The sequence below is a fragment of the Chinchilla lanigera genome, unplaced genomic scaffold, assembly GCF_000276665.1.
Source record: "Chinchilla lanigera isolate Chin_1 unplaced genomic scaffold, ChiLan1.0 scaffold00048, whole genome shotgun sequence".
NCBI lineage: Eukaryota > Metazoa > Chordata > Mammalia > Rodentia > Chinchillidae > Chinchilla > Chinchilla lanigera.
Genome location: NW_004955449.1, coordinates 1,420,548 through 1,436,576, shown reverse-complemented (window position 1 = coordinate 1,436,576; position 16,029 = coordinate 1,420,548). Strand labels below are relative to the sequence as shown.

The following is a 16,029-nucleotide window of genomic DNA, read 5'->3' as shown; positions in this document are numbered from 1 at the left end:
ACCACTGAGCCCCTCTCTGCACCTTAATTCACATCTACCACCACCGCTGACAGTGTACAAAGACCTTCACTTCTCTGAGCCTTGGTTTCTTCATTGTAAAGTGAAGTCTAGTGAGTGGGCAACAATAACACCTGCTCCAAAGAGCTGTTGGTCACTCTACACAGATAACCAGTGTTGAAGGCTGGTGTAGTGTCTGCTATATATAAAGCCTCAATAAATGTTCGTTTTTCTTCCAAGGTGAATCTTAAAGTCAAGGAAGAAGTCAGCACGTTAAAATAGAGAGGAAAATTACCTCAAGCGCAGGGAACTGGGTGGGAGATACTGTACAATTCAGAGTAAGAGGCACTACAGGAATTGTTAAAAGGAGGGTAATTGAACCTTAAATCATTCCTACCCATAAATCACCCACCAGATCTGTGTTCTAGAGAAAGGGGGGCCCAACATCAGCTATTGGGAACTTGGAATGTCAAGTTGACCAATTAATCTGTAGCTGGTAAGACATTTTTCACTATCAAGGGGAAGATTATTTCAGTCAAGTAACATTTTAGGGCCAATATAAAAAGTAGTGTAAAAGATTTGGATTTTGATGAAGTCTGAGGAGCAAAAGCTGCATTTGCTGCTATTCTCTTTATAACTGTTTGGAGTCAGGCCAAGGAACCCACTCAGCTGTGCAGCTGGATAACTGGAATTTACTACCACTTCTACAAAATGTTTCCCGTGTTGTCTTCCCTCATACATTTCATCTTTAAGTTTTATGAGAGGAAAAATAGACCTCATATTGAATATTTCGTAGGTAAGATTACTACACCCCTGGAGCACAAAATCCGTAGATGGCGAAATCTCCAGTTTTCCCAAAGCTTTAAGACTTTAGCACACCTAGGACTTGGTGTTTTTACGTGGAATCAGTTTGATTCACACCAACATCTGTTTTTGATAAAATAATATGAAATGTAATATCTTAATGGTGGCATAGAATCAAAGCCTATCCCTCTCCTTGTTCCTGGTCGTTTTCTTTGGTATTTTCCATTGCGTCTGCTCCTCCAGTTTGTAAATGACCGTGACATCTAACAACTCACTGCAATTCACCTGCCCTGGGTTTCCATTTCCATAAACACCCGTGGGCTGCCACGGCAGTGGCCACACTCCCCATCGCCTCTGGTTTGTGGAGTCCCAGACAGCTGATCTCGTGATTTGTTGGGTTTGGTCCGTCCCTGGAGTGTTGACTGAGGCCAGATCCTGGCTCTGAGACTCACTTCCACGAAGCCTTAGTCCTGCACACAGGACTAAGGCTCCTCTAACTCTGACTTGTGACATTAGCACGTTGATCTTAGTCAAAGGCTGCTTAGAACTGCAATTTAATTTTTTCCTGCCTGTGTCTGAATATTTGTTCATCAGTACCCACAAGATGCCTAGCACCATGCTAATGCATAGTACAGGTGCCACACATGTAGGCATGAATGAGGGAGGGGGTAGAATGTCTGTCTATGTGGGGTGGCATTTTTAGCCTTTGGGAACAAAGCTCTATGTCAGACTTCAGGCTTAAAACAGCAAATTTGGGCCCAAAACTGTCCCTCGCTTTTATACTAATTTGTCTCATGGATCTGGAAAAGCTAAGATCATGTATGAGCATGGAGTGAAACAGTGTTATTATAGGATGGCATTTGGTTGTATCCAGGTATGATGGGGGCAGAGACAGGAAATGGGCGAGCATCCCAGATCTGGTCCAAAAACTGCATAACCTGCCTTATCCCTTCTGCCTTTGATCACACACACACATACACACACACACACACACACACACACACACACACACACACACCAGGTCCTGTGTTTCACGGTAAAGTCATTTGATCTTCCTGAAGCCAAGAAAACATATATACAACCAGGTTCTACCTCTTCATCTGCAGAACAAATTCCAGCAGGAATCAGAAGCATCCATTTCAAGTTTGAAGTTTCTAAGTCACGGGGCCATTGTTAACCTAGTCCCAAACTTCCCACCCCAGGAGAAAACTTGCTTGCAGTCCTCAAAGCTAGTGAGATAATCATGATGAGGCAGACAGGCCATAAGGCCACTGACAAATGACCCTTGGAATTAAGGACCAGCTGTCTCCTCTCCCTAGACACCCTGGATGCCCAAGCAAGGATCCTCATATGACAGAAACCCAGCTTGGCTGGAGGAAAAGAAGAGAAAGCAACTCCTAAAATTGCACAGTGACCAGTAAGAGCTTGTACTGTTTTAAACCAGAAACAATGAGTTACCTGTCTTTAGTTTTCAAATTTAAATTCTTCCCCAGTTTCCAAGTCATCTACTGAAGGAGGTTCAAAAATAGGTGAGATCACTTGTATTTTATAAAAGAGAAAAGTACAGAACTTAAAATTACAGGAGGCCACCATTCTGAACTAAACTCCTATATACTAGGCCCCAACAGGCTAGACTAAAAATCAAAATGGAGACACTCATGCTATGCTCCACATCCCCAAACTGAAACTGAGTCATTAACTGGCCTTCAGTATAACAGCCACATCCCAAAATCAAGACAGGCCAGTTTCGTTCTGCATGATAATAAAGTTCCCTGGGTCTTAACCCTTGCCAAAAGTAACCTAAAATAACCCAAAGTTAACCAACTATCTGTCTATTGTTCTGTCTTCTTATCACCATTTTAGAAGGAAAAGAACAGAAATGATTGATCCACTTTTTGTTCTTATTTTTTGCTTTGTTGAGTCCAGCTCATTCTACTTTATAGGATAATGTGTTGATAGGTCTTAAATTTTCAAATAAAGCCCTTTAAGATGTTTACACTTTCATTTCACACTGAGTCTATGATACAAAAAGGAGGAAAGCCCTGCAATATGTGGAAAGAACATATAATTTTTTCTTTCTTTCTTTCTTTCTTTCATAATTTATTACCATAAACCACTAGCAACTCCAAAATCTAAACTCAAATATTTGTTATTCTAACATAAGCTCAAGGGTCTGGTTCTTTACTTAGTGTTGGCTTGAGATAATGTCTCCAAATATCCTGAGGATAAGAGATGTCTGTTGACAAAACTCAATTCAGGCTTTTCCACCTGAGAGACCGATTTCAATAGGTTAGAGTAGGACTCAGAGATCTTTGGAGTTTTTTTGGTTTTTTGGCCATGCCTTTTTAACTTTTTGAAATAGGGACTCACAAGGTTGCTAAGGTGCCCAAGTTGGGCTTGAATTTATGATCCTCCTGTCTCAGCCTCCCAGAGGGCTGGGATTATAGGCATGTGTCACATGGCTTTTTTTGGTGGTGCTGGGGATTGAACCCAGGACCTTGTGCATCCAAGGCAAGAACTCTACCACTGAGCCACACCCCCAACCCCATATTACCTGGCTTTTAAAGCAGTGGTTTTCACTGTCTGATCCCTGGACCAGCAGATTCAAGAACTTGTTACAAATGCAAATTCTCAGGCTCTACCACTGCCTTCTGGAAATGATAATCAGGCAGTGAACAAAAGTTTCTTAGCAGACCTAAATACTACTCACCAATGCACAGTCCCCACACACGCCCAACACCAGCAAGAATCTGTGCAGTGTCTCTGCACCCCGTGAGGTAGGGCGCAGCAACAGAGCTGCTGGGCTTTGCTGCAAGGTGAGAGTCCTCTGCGGAGCCGATCCTTGCAAACTCTGGCAGCCCAGGAAGCACCTCAGAATCTAGGCCCTGAGGGTGGGGCCAGGCACCAGCATTGATTTAAGGCACTTGAGTGACTCTAGTGTCCCAAGAAGTCTGGAAACCACTGCAGCAGCACCTGTCAAAACCCTGCCAGAAAAGAGGATAATTACTAAACATACGTGGGTGAGGGGTAGCAGACTATTAAGAGGGCCCGGTAGGGAATTTTTTCATTTATCCAGGGCTTCAGCAGAAGTGTTTAGGATCAAGGGTGCCTGGAAGATGATCCTTCATGAGATAAAGAGATTAGCAGGAGTGAGTACTCCTTCCTCCCTGGACCCTCTCTGAACCACAGGAGCAGGAGCAGCACTTTCACGAACATCTGTCACCTCGAAGGGGAAGCGGCTTGGCACACAGTGACGGGAAGATGAAGGTGAGGAAGCAAGAGAGGAGAGGCGGAGGACAGCCAGCCTTGAGAAGGCCCCATGAACCAGCCTCAGGACCCCAGCTACCTTCTCGGTTCACTTCACAGAGCAACTCCATTTTGCAGGGAGGTGTCTGAGGCCAGGACAGGTTCATGGGCCCCCAGTCACATCTAGGTAGTCATCAACGGGGCTGGGAGGCGCAGGATGGATGGAGGACTCCAGAGAGAGGGAAAGCGCCTGAGAGACTGACGGGAGCTCGGGCCCACTGGGTCAGAGGCACAGAAATGGACCTGGACGGATGCAGGTGTGTCTGCGTCCGCGGGAGAAAGGGGTTTCCTACGGAGTCCAGAACAGCGGTAAGGGATGGGGCATGGTCAGCGGGCTTGGGCAGCAGCCACCCAGCAGTGAGCACAGAGGGATTTCCCCATTCCCACAGCCAATGGGCAACACCAGCCCTGGTTTAACCTGGAGCTGATATACAGAGTAAGAATTTGATGGTGTAGGATACTTAAATTTTTCATAGCCCTTTGGCTTCTCCTTTAACCCACCTTTAATGAGGTCCCAGATGTCTCACCTGGGCCACAGTCACAAGCTCACCTAGCTGCCTCCCTGAGGAGGTGGCTCTCCCCCGCCTGGAGGCCCATGTGGGGCTCCACCCTCACCGACTTCTCAAAAACCCCTAGTGAAGCTGTCAAACACAACTCCTATAGCATCTGCCAGGGGGAAAATTGGAGGATACTGCCCAGGTCAAACCAGGGTAGATCTCATGAAAAACACTTTCCTTCCCTTCCCTCTCTCTCCCCTCCCTTCCTTTTCTTTCTAGAAACAATATGTTTTTTCATTTCTGAGTATGATTGTTAAGTGCTAATTGCCCCTATCTCCCTCTCATTTCTTAAAGCAGTTAGGAAGCGCAGAGCAAACTAGAAATTCAAGCATATGTCTAGGTCTTTATAATTTACACCAGCGGGTCTCAAAACCACATTTTTTTTTTAGATCTTGTCCTTCCTGTTGGGAAAATGTTGAGAACAATTCCCAAGAGACATACAATTTTTTATTTACTTATACATCATATTCACGGACCTCTATCATTCCCTGATAGATTAAATCATAATCTACAAAGAGGCCACGGCTCATTGTGAGCGACTGGGATATTGATCGACTTGAAAGCTGTCTTCTAATAAATCCTCAAGTCTCTTTAGCTTCTTCCTCCAGACACAACACCTTGCTCTGTCCTTAGATTTACTCTGAATGAGGTGGACAGAGGGCTGGTCTGAGTAGTACAAGTACCAGCCTGGCCATTTTTGAGTTGGCCTGCAGGTACTGCTAGCATGAACAGGCAAAGCCAGCAGTTTCTTGGCAGGAACACTTGCAGATGCCACCCTGTTGCTTGAGGATGTACTTAAACACGAATGATGCAAATCGGAAATCCTCACAGGCGAACACACATGGACTGCAAGGTGCTTCCGCCTGCCAAAAGCAGCTAGACCAGTGAGGTAGCGTCACTGGCTGAGGAGCTCGGATGCTGGTCCCCAGCGCCTCGGGGCTCCGTGGCTTCTGTGTCATGGGTCAGCAGTGTGAAGCACACGACAGCCTGCATGCTAAATATTATTAAATCCTAATGCCTCTCTTGAGGAGGAAAATGACTAAACCGAACTAAAGTTGGAATATAAACATCTTTTCTTTCCACACTACAAACCATTTCATGTGTGTGCACTAGTTTGGACCCTTACTTGTTTTTGCTTTTTTTCTCATGTTCACCCATGTTTTCTCCCTGCCCTCACATATTTTAAATTTTGACTCACCATTGGTTTTCGCCTGGGTTCTCAGTAAACCTTTATAGAATGAGAGTGCACTTTCCTATGTGCTCAGAACAGAATGAATACAAGAAACTGAATATGGCCTTTCAACGACCATCTTGTTATCTTCTCTAGGCGATCGGTAAATTTTAGGTCCTGGCAGGCACCTGTATCAGCACCTGTATTCAAGGTTACACTCAGAGTAAACGTGACCCGGCATTGGTTAGCAAGTGAAACTGAAATATTTAGGCTTTGACAAGATGTTACTTATTTACCAAATCCGATGAAGTCTGGTGACAGAAGCCTAGCACTGTGACTCACATCTATGGTCCCAGCCATGTACTCGGCAGGCTGAGGCAAGAGGATTGTTTGAGGCCAGCCCAGCCAAGGAACAGAGCAGGACCCTGCCTTAAAAAAAATTGATGACAAAACTCTCACACTAGGTTTTATTCCCGTTTTTTGCTTGTTGAGACACTATACAATCCAGACTAGTCCTGAACTCGGTATGTATGCCAGGCTGGCCTCACATTCCCCATCCTTCTGTCTCAGCTTCCTGAGTGCTGGTATTTATCTTATTCCTGTGTGTGAAAAAAAAAGTCCAGAGGAAGATTCTCTAAGGTTAATATGGATGCCCCACAAAATCCCATGGAGCTCAGGAACTTTCCAGTCCCTCCTACGATGGGATCATCAGCCCTGTGATCTAAAATGGCAGCTGCGCCCGCAACCATGTACATTTGCCAGGCTGACGGCAGCAGAGTATGGGGTGCTGGCTCTTAAGGACACACCGCAGGAATGTTCCTACCACCTCATTTACATCTCATTAGCCAAAATACAGTTACCCCCATATGGGTGCGTGGGAAAGGCAGGCACTAAAATTCAAGGAGAACAGCAAGCAGTCTCTACCACATTTACTTTACAAATCGAAATTTTCATTAGCAAAGTGCAGAATCCAATATTAGAATGGCATGCTAGACTGTCAAGTTTTTGATTGTTTTTTAAAATTTTGTTTTACTGTTTGGTCCCCTCAGAAAGCTATTCTCTATCACCACCTGGGGGTATTTAAGAATTATCCTGGGAATACATTGTATAATACAGAAGCCCTGGAAAATATCTCAGAGAACGCACAGTTAATATTAGCCATGTGTTTGGACATACTGAAAGACACACTTTTGTGTCTAATGGAAACCTGCCATGGCTTGATACAATAAGTAGCCTCCTCAAAAAGGACATCAGCTTTCACAAACCTGATCCTCCTTCAAATACTTGAGGGAAGCCAGCTATTTAATGAAACCACAGTGAATTCAGGAGGGAAGTCTTCCATCTTACAATGCAAATAATCACACACTACACATCTAGATCAGAATTTGAACTGCTCATGTATCAGATTTTCCTAAAATCATCTCAGGGGTGATTTTAGCAGACTAAAAGAAGGCCTCTAAAACAAACTCAAAATGCAAATCTCATAATAGGTCATTATTTCTCCTTTGAAATCTCATCTCAGCCACTCCCTGAGAGCCCACTGGTCAGTGTTTTGTGACTTCCCTACAGAACCGAGGCCCACAGCAGGCGCCATGGGCAGTTGTTGAGTGACAATCTTCCCCGCGTGACTGAACAGGAGTCAGGGGGAAATTCATTGTGCAGTGACACACGTTTCTTATCTTTTGGGAAACAATGTCCAAATACTGCAAGAGGCCACTCGCAGAATGAGACAAGCAGCGACCCAATCACGAGCTCTCCTTCCTTCAAGGACCTCCTGCTCCAGTCAGAGGGCTGTGCAGTGTATAAGTGGTCAACAAGGGAACAGAAAGCAAGCAGCTTCTCGTCTCCCAGGCCTCACTGTTCCCCAGCAAACCAAGAGTGCAAGCTCACTCAAGTCAACAAGATTGCTTCAGGGATCTAGGAGTTCCACTGAGGTGAAGAGGAAAATGCCTTGGGGACAGGGCTTGCATTTACCTGTGTGCTTTGTGAGGAATGGAACTGCCCTCTCAAGAGGTGCGATTTTCAAAGCTGACACCATGTGAGGCCATTTGCCCACCCCACCGCCATTACTGCCAATCCATGAGGAAGGGAGGAAACTTTTATCTCTCTTTTATTTTTTCCCCTTCTGAATTTTAAGGGAAAGAAGAAAATTATAAAATCAGGAGCCTGCCTATCCCCTGAGACATGTATATTTAAACTGGACCAAGCACTACCCTCCTATCACAGGCAACAATTTCACCCTGGCAGGGAAATGGACTAAGTGACTTAATGGATATTTTCCATCTCTAATTTCCATGATTAAAAGAAAGAGTTGAGAGGGGTACATGTGGAGCCTATTGTGAGTTTGCCAATGAATCCTAATTTAGATCAAAGAAAGTCTATGTGACACTGAACCATAAACACCCTAGTGTGCGTTACTTCAAGGAAGTTGTTAGTGTGTTCCCGATGGCTATTATGTGATATAGTTGCGCTCTATAGCCTGCACCCTTTAATTACTAATATAGAAGAAAATCCCATATAAGAGGGAGGAATGTAAATGAGACCTCTGCTCTTTTGAACCTTTTATGCATTTGCCAAATTAAAATTTGCTGTGGACTTTGGTTTTTTCCCCCAATCGCTGTTGGTAGTGATCAGTTGGCTCATGGGATTAAATCTGACTTTCCAACAACTATTTCCGATCAGTGTGCAGATTTCAGACCTTTATGTTTGCTTTGCACTGAGACATGGATCATCAGAACCAGATTGGGAACAACTTTGAAGTTTTCAAAGGTATGGAAGAAATCCTCTTCCATTCTCATCTTTCCTTCTGTTGATCATTGTTTAAGTGCAGGTTGAGGGGCTGCAGCTGTGAGGGGCCCCCGGGGAGTCCAGAGGCACAGCATCCCAGCGCACTCGTGCACTGCCTGCAGTGGGGTTTCCTGCAGAGGACCGTGCTTTAGGGGCAGCATCAGGACTGGCAGGCACAGCCACACTCACTAAAGTGGGGGCTGCTCACGCTGGCTTTTAAAGCACAATTTCCACATGAGGACAACCACAAACGTCAATGAGAACAGCGTGATTTCAGTGGTACTTCTTTCTCTAGGATTCTTCTGCCCTCCGCCCACATGCAAAAAGAAAATTGATAACAGCTTTGCACTTACACTAAGAGCCAAGTGTGGGAGCAGGCCCTGTACGAAAGCAAAGATGCTTTTAGACTGACTACTGAAGATGTGGGCCGGTAGGTGAGATTTGCCATGCCCAGTACTGTATCTTGTTCAATAACACAAACCCCTTCTTTGCCATCTGTCTCATACTCCAAAGACATAATAATAATAAAATCATTGCTTAATGAGTAAACTAAGTAGAGGATAATTTCCTGGTAGATCATACTGGTTTTCTTCTCCAAAGGATGCCATTTTCTCAATGAGGCAGAGAACACAGGGGAGGGCGTGTGATCATGCATAAACACGGATGTCTAAAATCGAAACCCAGCACAGCATATGTCAGTATTTAAAGTCCCATCAAAGAAACATCCAACTTTTCAGCTGTAACCCAAATATAAATTTCCCTTACCCTGTCAATTAGCAGATTACAAAACTTCTGTAGCAGGAAGACCATTCTGCCAGCAAAGCCGCCGGGTTTGGAATGGGTCCAGGTCAGACAGATGGTGTGGAAAAGGGGTGCAGTGAGACGTTCCCTATCGGCAAAGTCAACTGTTCCGCGCAGCAAACGGAACCTTTGAAAGGCTGAGCCGCAAGGTGAAGCGCAGCCCCCACACAACTGGAGAAGCAGACAGATGTTCAGCCACACCAAAGCAGACAGGGCAAGCACAATAGTCTGGCGAGGGAAGCATTTAAATAGGAAAATATGCAAAACATTAGATGATTGAAAACCTTGTTCCTTGGCACCTAAAAAGTTCCTACCCACCCATCCTAAGCCGATGAGCATAAAAAGCAGAGTCATAACTTCTCCAAGTGTGGTATGATTGTTTAAGTCAGGATGGCAGAGTTCTTGCTCTCTTTGAAATGCGAACTATACCATGCACAATCAAATGATGTGACTTCCGGGGTGGGGGGCGAGGGACATGTGCTCTACTGTACTAAATGCCACCTGTCCACATCACAGTCTATTTGTAAAACTTGTTCTCTTATAAATGGCCACTGCCCAGGACAGCTTGATTCAGAGTTGATGGCTAATAAGGTTATTTTCCTAGGAATAACAATAATAGCTTTCCAAATTTTAAAAGTGACTTTTTTTTTTTTTTGAGACAGGATCTTGCTATGCAATTCAGGCTGGTCTTGAACTCACTATGTACTCAGGCTGGGCTCAAACTCATGGTGATCCTCCTGCCTGAGCCTCCCACGTGCTGGGATTACAAGCATGTGCCACCATGCCAGCCTTTAAAAGTGAATTTTCAAATGAAAAATCATTCACTGATGATTTTTAAAACTTTTTTTTAAACTTAAATTCCCTTTCGTGAGACCAAAGAGGCAAAACTATTTCATTAACTTAAAACTATTTTAGGTCTATAGGAGTGTCTTTATTAACCACTTAATAGTTTTACCCCAGTGTCACTTGGCCAGTGAGTTTCTCTAGATACTGATTAGCCTGAGCATCTCTTGGGCAGATGTCATTTCCACCAGTTGATTCTTGTATTAAATAAATGTGATAAAACTGTTGTTTTATATTTCCTGTTATCTTATAAAAATTAACAAAAAATATGCAATTTTGGGTCCTCCTGTATTTAAATAATTGGACTGGTAAGTGATTAAATACATAATTATTGGCTACTTGTAAGTGCCAGCCACATAGCAGCACTTTACATACGGCAACTCAATCTTCTAAACAACCTTGAAAGATGAAGTTCTTCTCATCATCTCCAGGAAGTTAAAGATCAAGAATAGAATCGGGCCACATTCTGAGAGTAACGCTCAGCCTGCTACTGCCATCCCACAGCCCTCTTTCTCTCCACTCCATCATAGGACCCCAAGGAGGCAGGAGGCTCTTCATACAAGTTCCAAGTCAAACCTTGTCTTCAGTGAATCAGTACCACCCGGGATGGGGCAGATGGGTGACCTAAGGCAAAACAGCAGGTTGTACTCATGTCAGAATTTCTATTGTGGCTAGCTCCAGCTCTTGGCTATTGGAATATGAAGTGTCCTGTTCCCAAGCACAAGTTGGAGTCCTCTCTTTAAGAAGTTCTTCCTGAATGTGACCCTGTAGGACCGAGAACCTGATTGTACCTTGACACTTGTCTGCCAAGTGAGAGATAGGTAAATGTGAGATGATCATCATACTTTTGATTTTCTTGGTGCCCTGCCATCACCAATCTTGATGCTTTTCCTTCTGCTCTTTCTTTGCCCACTCATCCACAGCAGCTTGTGAGGCGTGGGTTTCCTATATGAGCCTGAAAGAGGGTCTTCCTATATTGAAACAGGGTAGAGAAAAGATACTGATACCTTATCCTAACAGTGATGGATTTCATTTTTTTTCAGTTGCTTTAGCAAAAGTTTACCCTGCCTTCATACACAGGCTGTTTTTGTTTTCGCTTTTTGACATGATCTTAACCCAACAAAATAGGAGAGAAGCCAATGCCATGCACTTCTACAAACAGACCTGATTAAGCAGAATACAGACCTGGTACATTTGCATTTGGTACCACAGGAATTGCAAAACCCAGGCAAGGCTGACCTGCCAAGCCTGCAGGGACATTTTATGACTCACACTACTGTTTTCACTTCAGAATTCCCATAAGAAAGACGATCGATTGATTAAAACAACAATTAACTTGGTCATCAGTTCAAACTCTGCAATCCAGGCCTCTGCTCTATCTCCACACCCCACGAAGAAGCAGGGAGAAAAAAACACAAAAGCCTCATAGAAGGAACAATTGCCTATTTTAATGTTGGCAACTTATAACTGACAATTATGTTGTTAATTGATAGTTATTGCAATGAGTTGTCATCCGTGTAGATTGTTCAGATTAGCAATGTTGGTTTTGCATTGTGATTAAACCACTGGGTAGCTGCATAAAAACTGTTGTATTCTATTATGGATCTGTTCTAACAGTGCAGAAGAGGAAGAAGGCCAGCCCTCCCTCACAGGCTCAGAGGACTCAGGAAAGAGGCCGAGAGCTACAAAGCCTTGTTGAAATATGACTTGGAGCAGAATTCTACATTAATGAAACTCCATGTTTAAAGAAATTTCTTTTCATATAAATAAAGTATCCGAAGGAAGTAACAGTCAGCAGCAAGGCTACCAGGCATGCCAAGGAACATACTGGTAATACCAAGAACAAGGCTGAGAGGGACCCTGTTTTGTCGCTGGAACTCTATCAATCTCAGAACAAGTGTCTCTAGTGGATAGCCTCAAATAGATACAGCTGATTTTTTTTTCAGGACTAGAAACCAGAACAAGTAAAACCCCAAAAAGGATTTCCCTCTGAGGGTGGAATTCAGAATAAATTCATAGCCCAAAACTGGACAGCTTTTGTCAATAGTACATCTTTTTAAAAAATTAAAGATTTAAACAGTTTTATCAATACTATATCTTAAAAAAAAAAAAAAATATATATATATATATATATAATGTTTTATGGCTTTTTAAAAGTGGGGCTGCTGTATTGTCCATGCTGGTCTCAAATTTCTGAGCTCAAGTGATCCTCCTGCTTCAGCCTCCTGAGTAACTGAGACTGCAGGTGTGTGTCACTGCAGCTCAGCCTTTATTGTGTGGCTTTCAAGCCTTGCCAAACAAACTGCATTGTAAAGTTTTTCCTACTGCAAGCTACAGCCATTTCATTCATAGTAGGAAAAGGCAATCTTGGACATCTGCTGACAGCAACTCAGGAAGGCCAAAGTGGTCCCTTCCTGTCCCTAGGCAGTGCTGGACATAAGGTGGCAGCTACCCAAGTCATGGGCAGCAGGCCCTGCAGAAACTAAAGAGGCCAGAGGTCAGGGCATGGAGTTTGACATGAATGTGGACAAAAAGCGTTTGAGTCATCAAGCATCTCTTTAATTCCTCTGAAATTAAGTCAAGCTATGAAGCCTGGCAATAAATTTTGTGAAACTGGAGAAACATCCTTCTTCGTATAGACTATACATACATTTTCAGTGCACGTTTTTGCAGTAGTCCCCTGCACTTCTTTCTCCCCCACACCCTTGGCTGGTTGACGTCATGGGTACACGTGGGTCTGACCTGCACAGAATGAGTCCCTCTCTGCTGACACTAGGACTCCAGCGTTCCTCCGATAACCACCTCTCAGCCACACCGTACTCCAGTTTGGATGGGACAGTCTCCACCTGTCAGGCTGCAGAGCAGGCCTGTGACCAGTCAAGGTGCTTCATGCATCTGGCCACCGTCAGTGAATTCAGGACGCGGACAGAACCCAGTCAGTCCGATGAGAATCCACTTTAGAACTTTCTCTGGAACTCCTGCTGGCAAAAGGAATGCAATGCTCTTTCTTCCAGGGCATTAGGGAGGAAGGAGGAGGGAGAAGGTCAGCTTGGAGGTGCCGGGCCACCTTGGGCAGAGAGCCTGACAAGAGACAGGCTCCCTTGAGAGAAGCAGCACCAGGGTAGAGAGGCACAAGCTAACAATTCAGTAACTATGTTTATATGAGGTTTGATCAAATCTAGTGTAGATAAAGTCAGCCGGGTTTCTCACTATTGAAGAAAGAAGTTTATATAATAGAAAGAGGAAAAGCTAGAATGAGCCTTGAGATCTTTGGATTGGAATCGGAGGCACTATATGAATGTATGGTACTTTTCAATTCATAAGCAGATAGATAAGACAGAAATATAGACATGTATACAGGCATGGGTTAGTGTACATATATATATATGTACATATACATGTACATATATATATATGTACACCTATAGACATGTATACAGGCATGGGTTAGTGTACATATATATAGGTATGTACATATATGTACATATATATATATATATATGTGTGTGTGTTTTCCAGCTCTGTCTGCTGAGAAGGCTTTGATGCAATGATGCCCCAGGAGCAATGAACATCTTCACACCCGTGTCTGGGGTTCTAAATACCATTCTCCAATACCTGAAACCAGGTCCCTTGGAGAAGTGAACAATCCCAGGGCTGGAATAGAAAAACACAGGGTGAGGCTGTAGTACCTCATGGTACTGGAAAGTAGAGAAGGGCTCAAAAAAGGTTAGAAGCATATCACAGGGCAGGAAAGAACTCCCAGGAGCCAAAACGAGTAATCTAAGGAGAAAAATATATACTAGATTATAATCCATAGAATTAAATAAATATTCATGATCAAGTCAATAAATTTCACTTATTCAGGTCTGGGGTGTGACCCAGTGACAGAGATCTTGACTAGCGAGTGCCCTGAGTTCAACCCCCAGTCCCACAGTATTCACGTATTCAGTAAGTAATTAAATAAAGAAATAAGTGGAGAAAGAGAAGGGACAGTCCCCGTTCCCCACTGCAGTGCTAGAGACTTGTAAGCGCTCTGTCACTGAGCCACATCTCCAGACCAGGGACAGCTCTTCTTACAGAAAAATCCCAACTAATGAAATAAATGTAGAAAGACTGACAGAAATAGAAAATTACTACTCAAGTAATATAGCAACAATCATTGCAGGCAAGATCCGCCAATGGCTTCTAAAATTAGGAGGGAAATGTTTGAGGGGAAATAAACCATTTGCATAGTCTCAAAGTATCTCCCCCAAGATCCTTGTTAATTACAAAGGTTATCATTTTTTAAGTAGAGAAACCAAACAGACACCAAGTAGGGTAACGTCAGCAGCAATATGACATTCTGACATCATGTACTCCTAATGTGATGGGAAGGAAGGTGAAATTCTTTTCTTTTTCTTTCTTGTTGTTTTTTGTTTTTTGTTTGTTTGCTTTGTTTTGTTTTGTTTTTGAGACAAGCTCTTGGTATGTAGTCCAGAAAGGCCTCGAACTCTTAGCAATCTTTCCACCTCAGCCTCCTGAATGCTGGGATTACAGGTATGTGCCACTACACCCGGCCTTATGAAGGTGTATTTCTGAGAAATTAATTACAAATTAATAACCTCAATCTAATCCTTAGAAAATATTAGATAAGCACAAATTAAAAGGCATGCCACAAAATAATTGGCCAGTGCTCTTTAAAGTGTCAAGCTCCCTACGTGTTCCGAGCGGCCCGCGGCTCTGTGGAGATGGCGTGTGCCGCTGCGCGGACCCCGGCCGACCAAGACAGGTTTATTTGTATCTACCCCGCTTATTTGAATAATAAGAAAACCATCGCGGAGGGGAGGCGGATCCCGATAAGTAAGGCTGTTGAAAATCCTACAGCTACAGAAATTCAAGACGTATGCACAGCAGTTGGACTTAATGCATTTATTGAGAAAAATAAAATGTACTCTAGGGAATGGAATCGTGATGTTCAATATAGAGGCAGGGTCCGAGTCCAGCTCAAGCAGGAGGATGGCAGCCTCTGCCTGGGACAGTTCCCTTCACGTAAGTCGGTAATGTTGTATGCAGCAGAAATGATACCTAAGCTAAAAACAAGGACACAGAAAACCGGAGGTGGTGACCCAAATCTTCAGCAAGGAGAGGGAAGTAAGAAAGGAAAAGGGAAGAAGAAGAAATGATCCACGGTGCGCATCAAGGATGCGACCCCTCTGCAGGACGCGGTGGAGGCGTTTTTGTCGCTGAGGGCAAAGTTTGTCATTTGCATCAATCACCTAACTACAGACTTCTGTGCCTGCCGTGTTCATCATCGGAGCTGACTATGACATGAGTCCATCACAGTACAACACAGTGGAATTACATCTAGCTTTTATGCAGTATAAAAGAAAAAAATTGCTTTCAATGAAGTGTTTGTGGAAAAAATATTTTGAAATGGATAGTGGGCTATGCCAGAAGTTAATGGATATCTGTATCTGTCCTCTGTGTAAGCATGTATTTCAGATAAATAAGTTTAGTAAGATTTGAAATACACATTTTGTTCGCCTTTTAAGTTAATTAAATTTTTTAAACTGCAAAAAAAAATAAAAAAATAAAAAAATAAAGTGTCAAACTCATGGAAGACAAAAAGCAAAACAAACAAAAAAGACAGGAAATGTCACAGAATGGAAAGAACTATGGAGATATGACAACTGCAGATCCTTGACTGGATTCTGGAACAGACTTTAGTGGGAAAATTGGTGCAATTTATGTTTTTTTTATTTTAAAAAGACTAAAATATAATCT

General features: G+C 43.3%; 1 protein-coding gene and 1 non-coding gene across 2 annotated transcripts; one reads left to right on the top strand and one right to left on the bottom strand.

Annotated features, from left to right (window-relative positions):
* Positions 1-3,270: 3,270 nt before the first annotated feature.
* Trnap-ugg lies at positions 3,271-3,342 on the bottom strand. Its single transcript has one exon. It is a non-coding gene; the product is annotated as a tRNA-Pro (tRNA).
* An 11,633-nt stretch (positions 3,343-14,975) lies between these two features.
* LOC102009235 (signal recognition particle 19 kDa protein) lies at positions 14,976-15,777 on the top strand. Its single transcript, XM_005393194.2, has one exon. It carries the CDS (start codon positions 14,994-14,996, stop codon positions 15,426-15,428), a length of 435 nt encoding a protein of 144 aa, XP_005393251.1. The 5' UTR covers positions 14,976-14,993; the 3' UTR covers positions 15,429-15,777.
* The last annotated feature ends 252 nt before the right edge of the window (positions 15,778-16,029 follow it).

Excerpts from the sequence above, each read along its gene's own strand:
- LOC102009235 (XM_005393194.2), top strand. The coding sequence starts at position 14,994 with ATGGCGTGTGCCGCTGCGCGGACCCCGGCCGACCAAGACAGGTTTATT.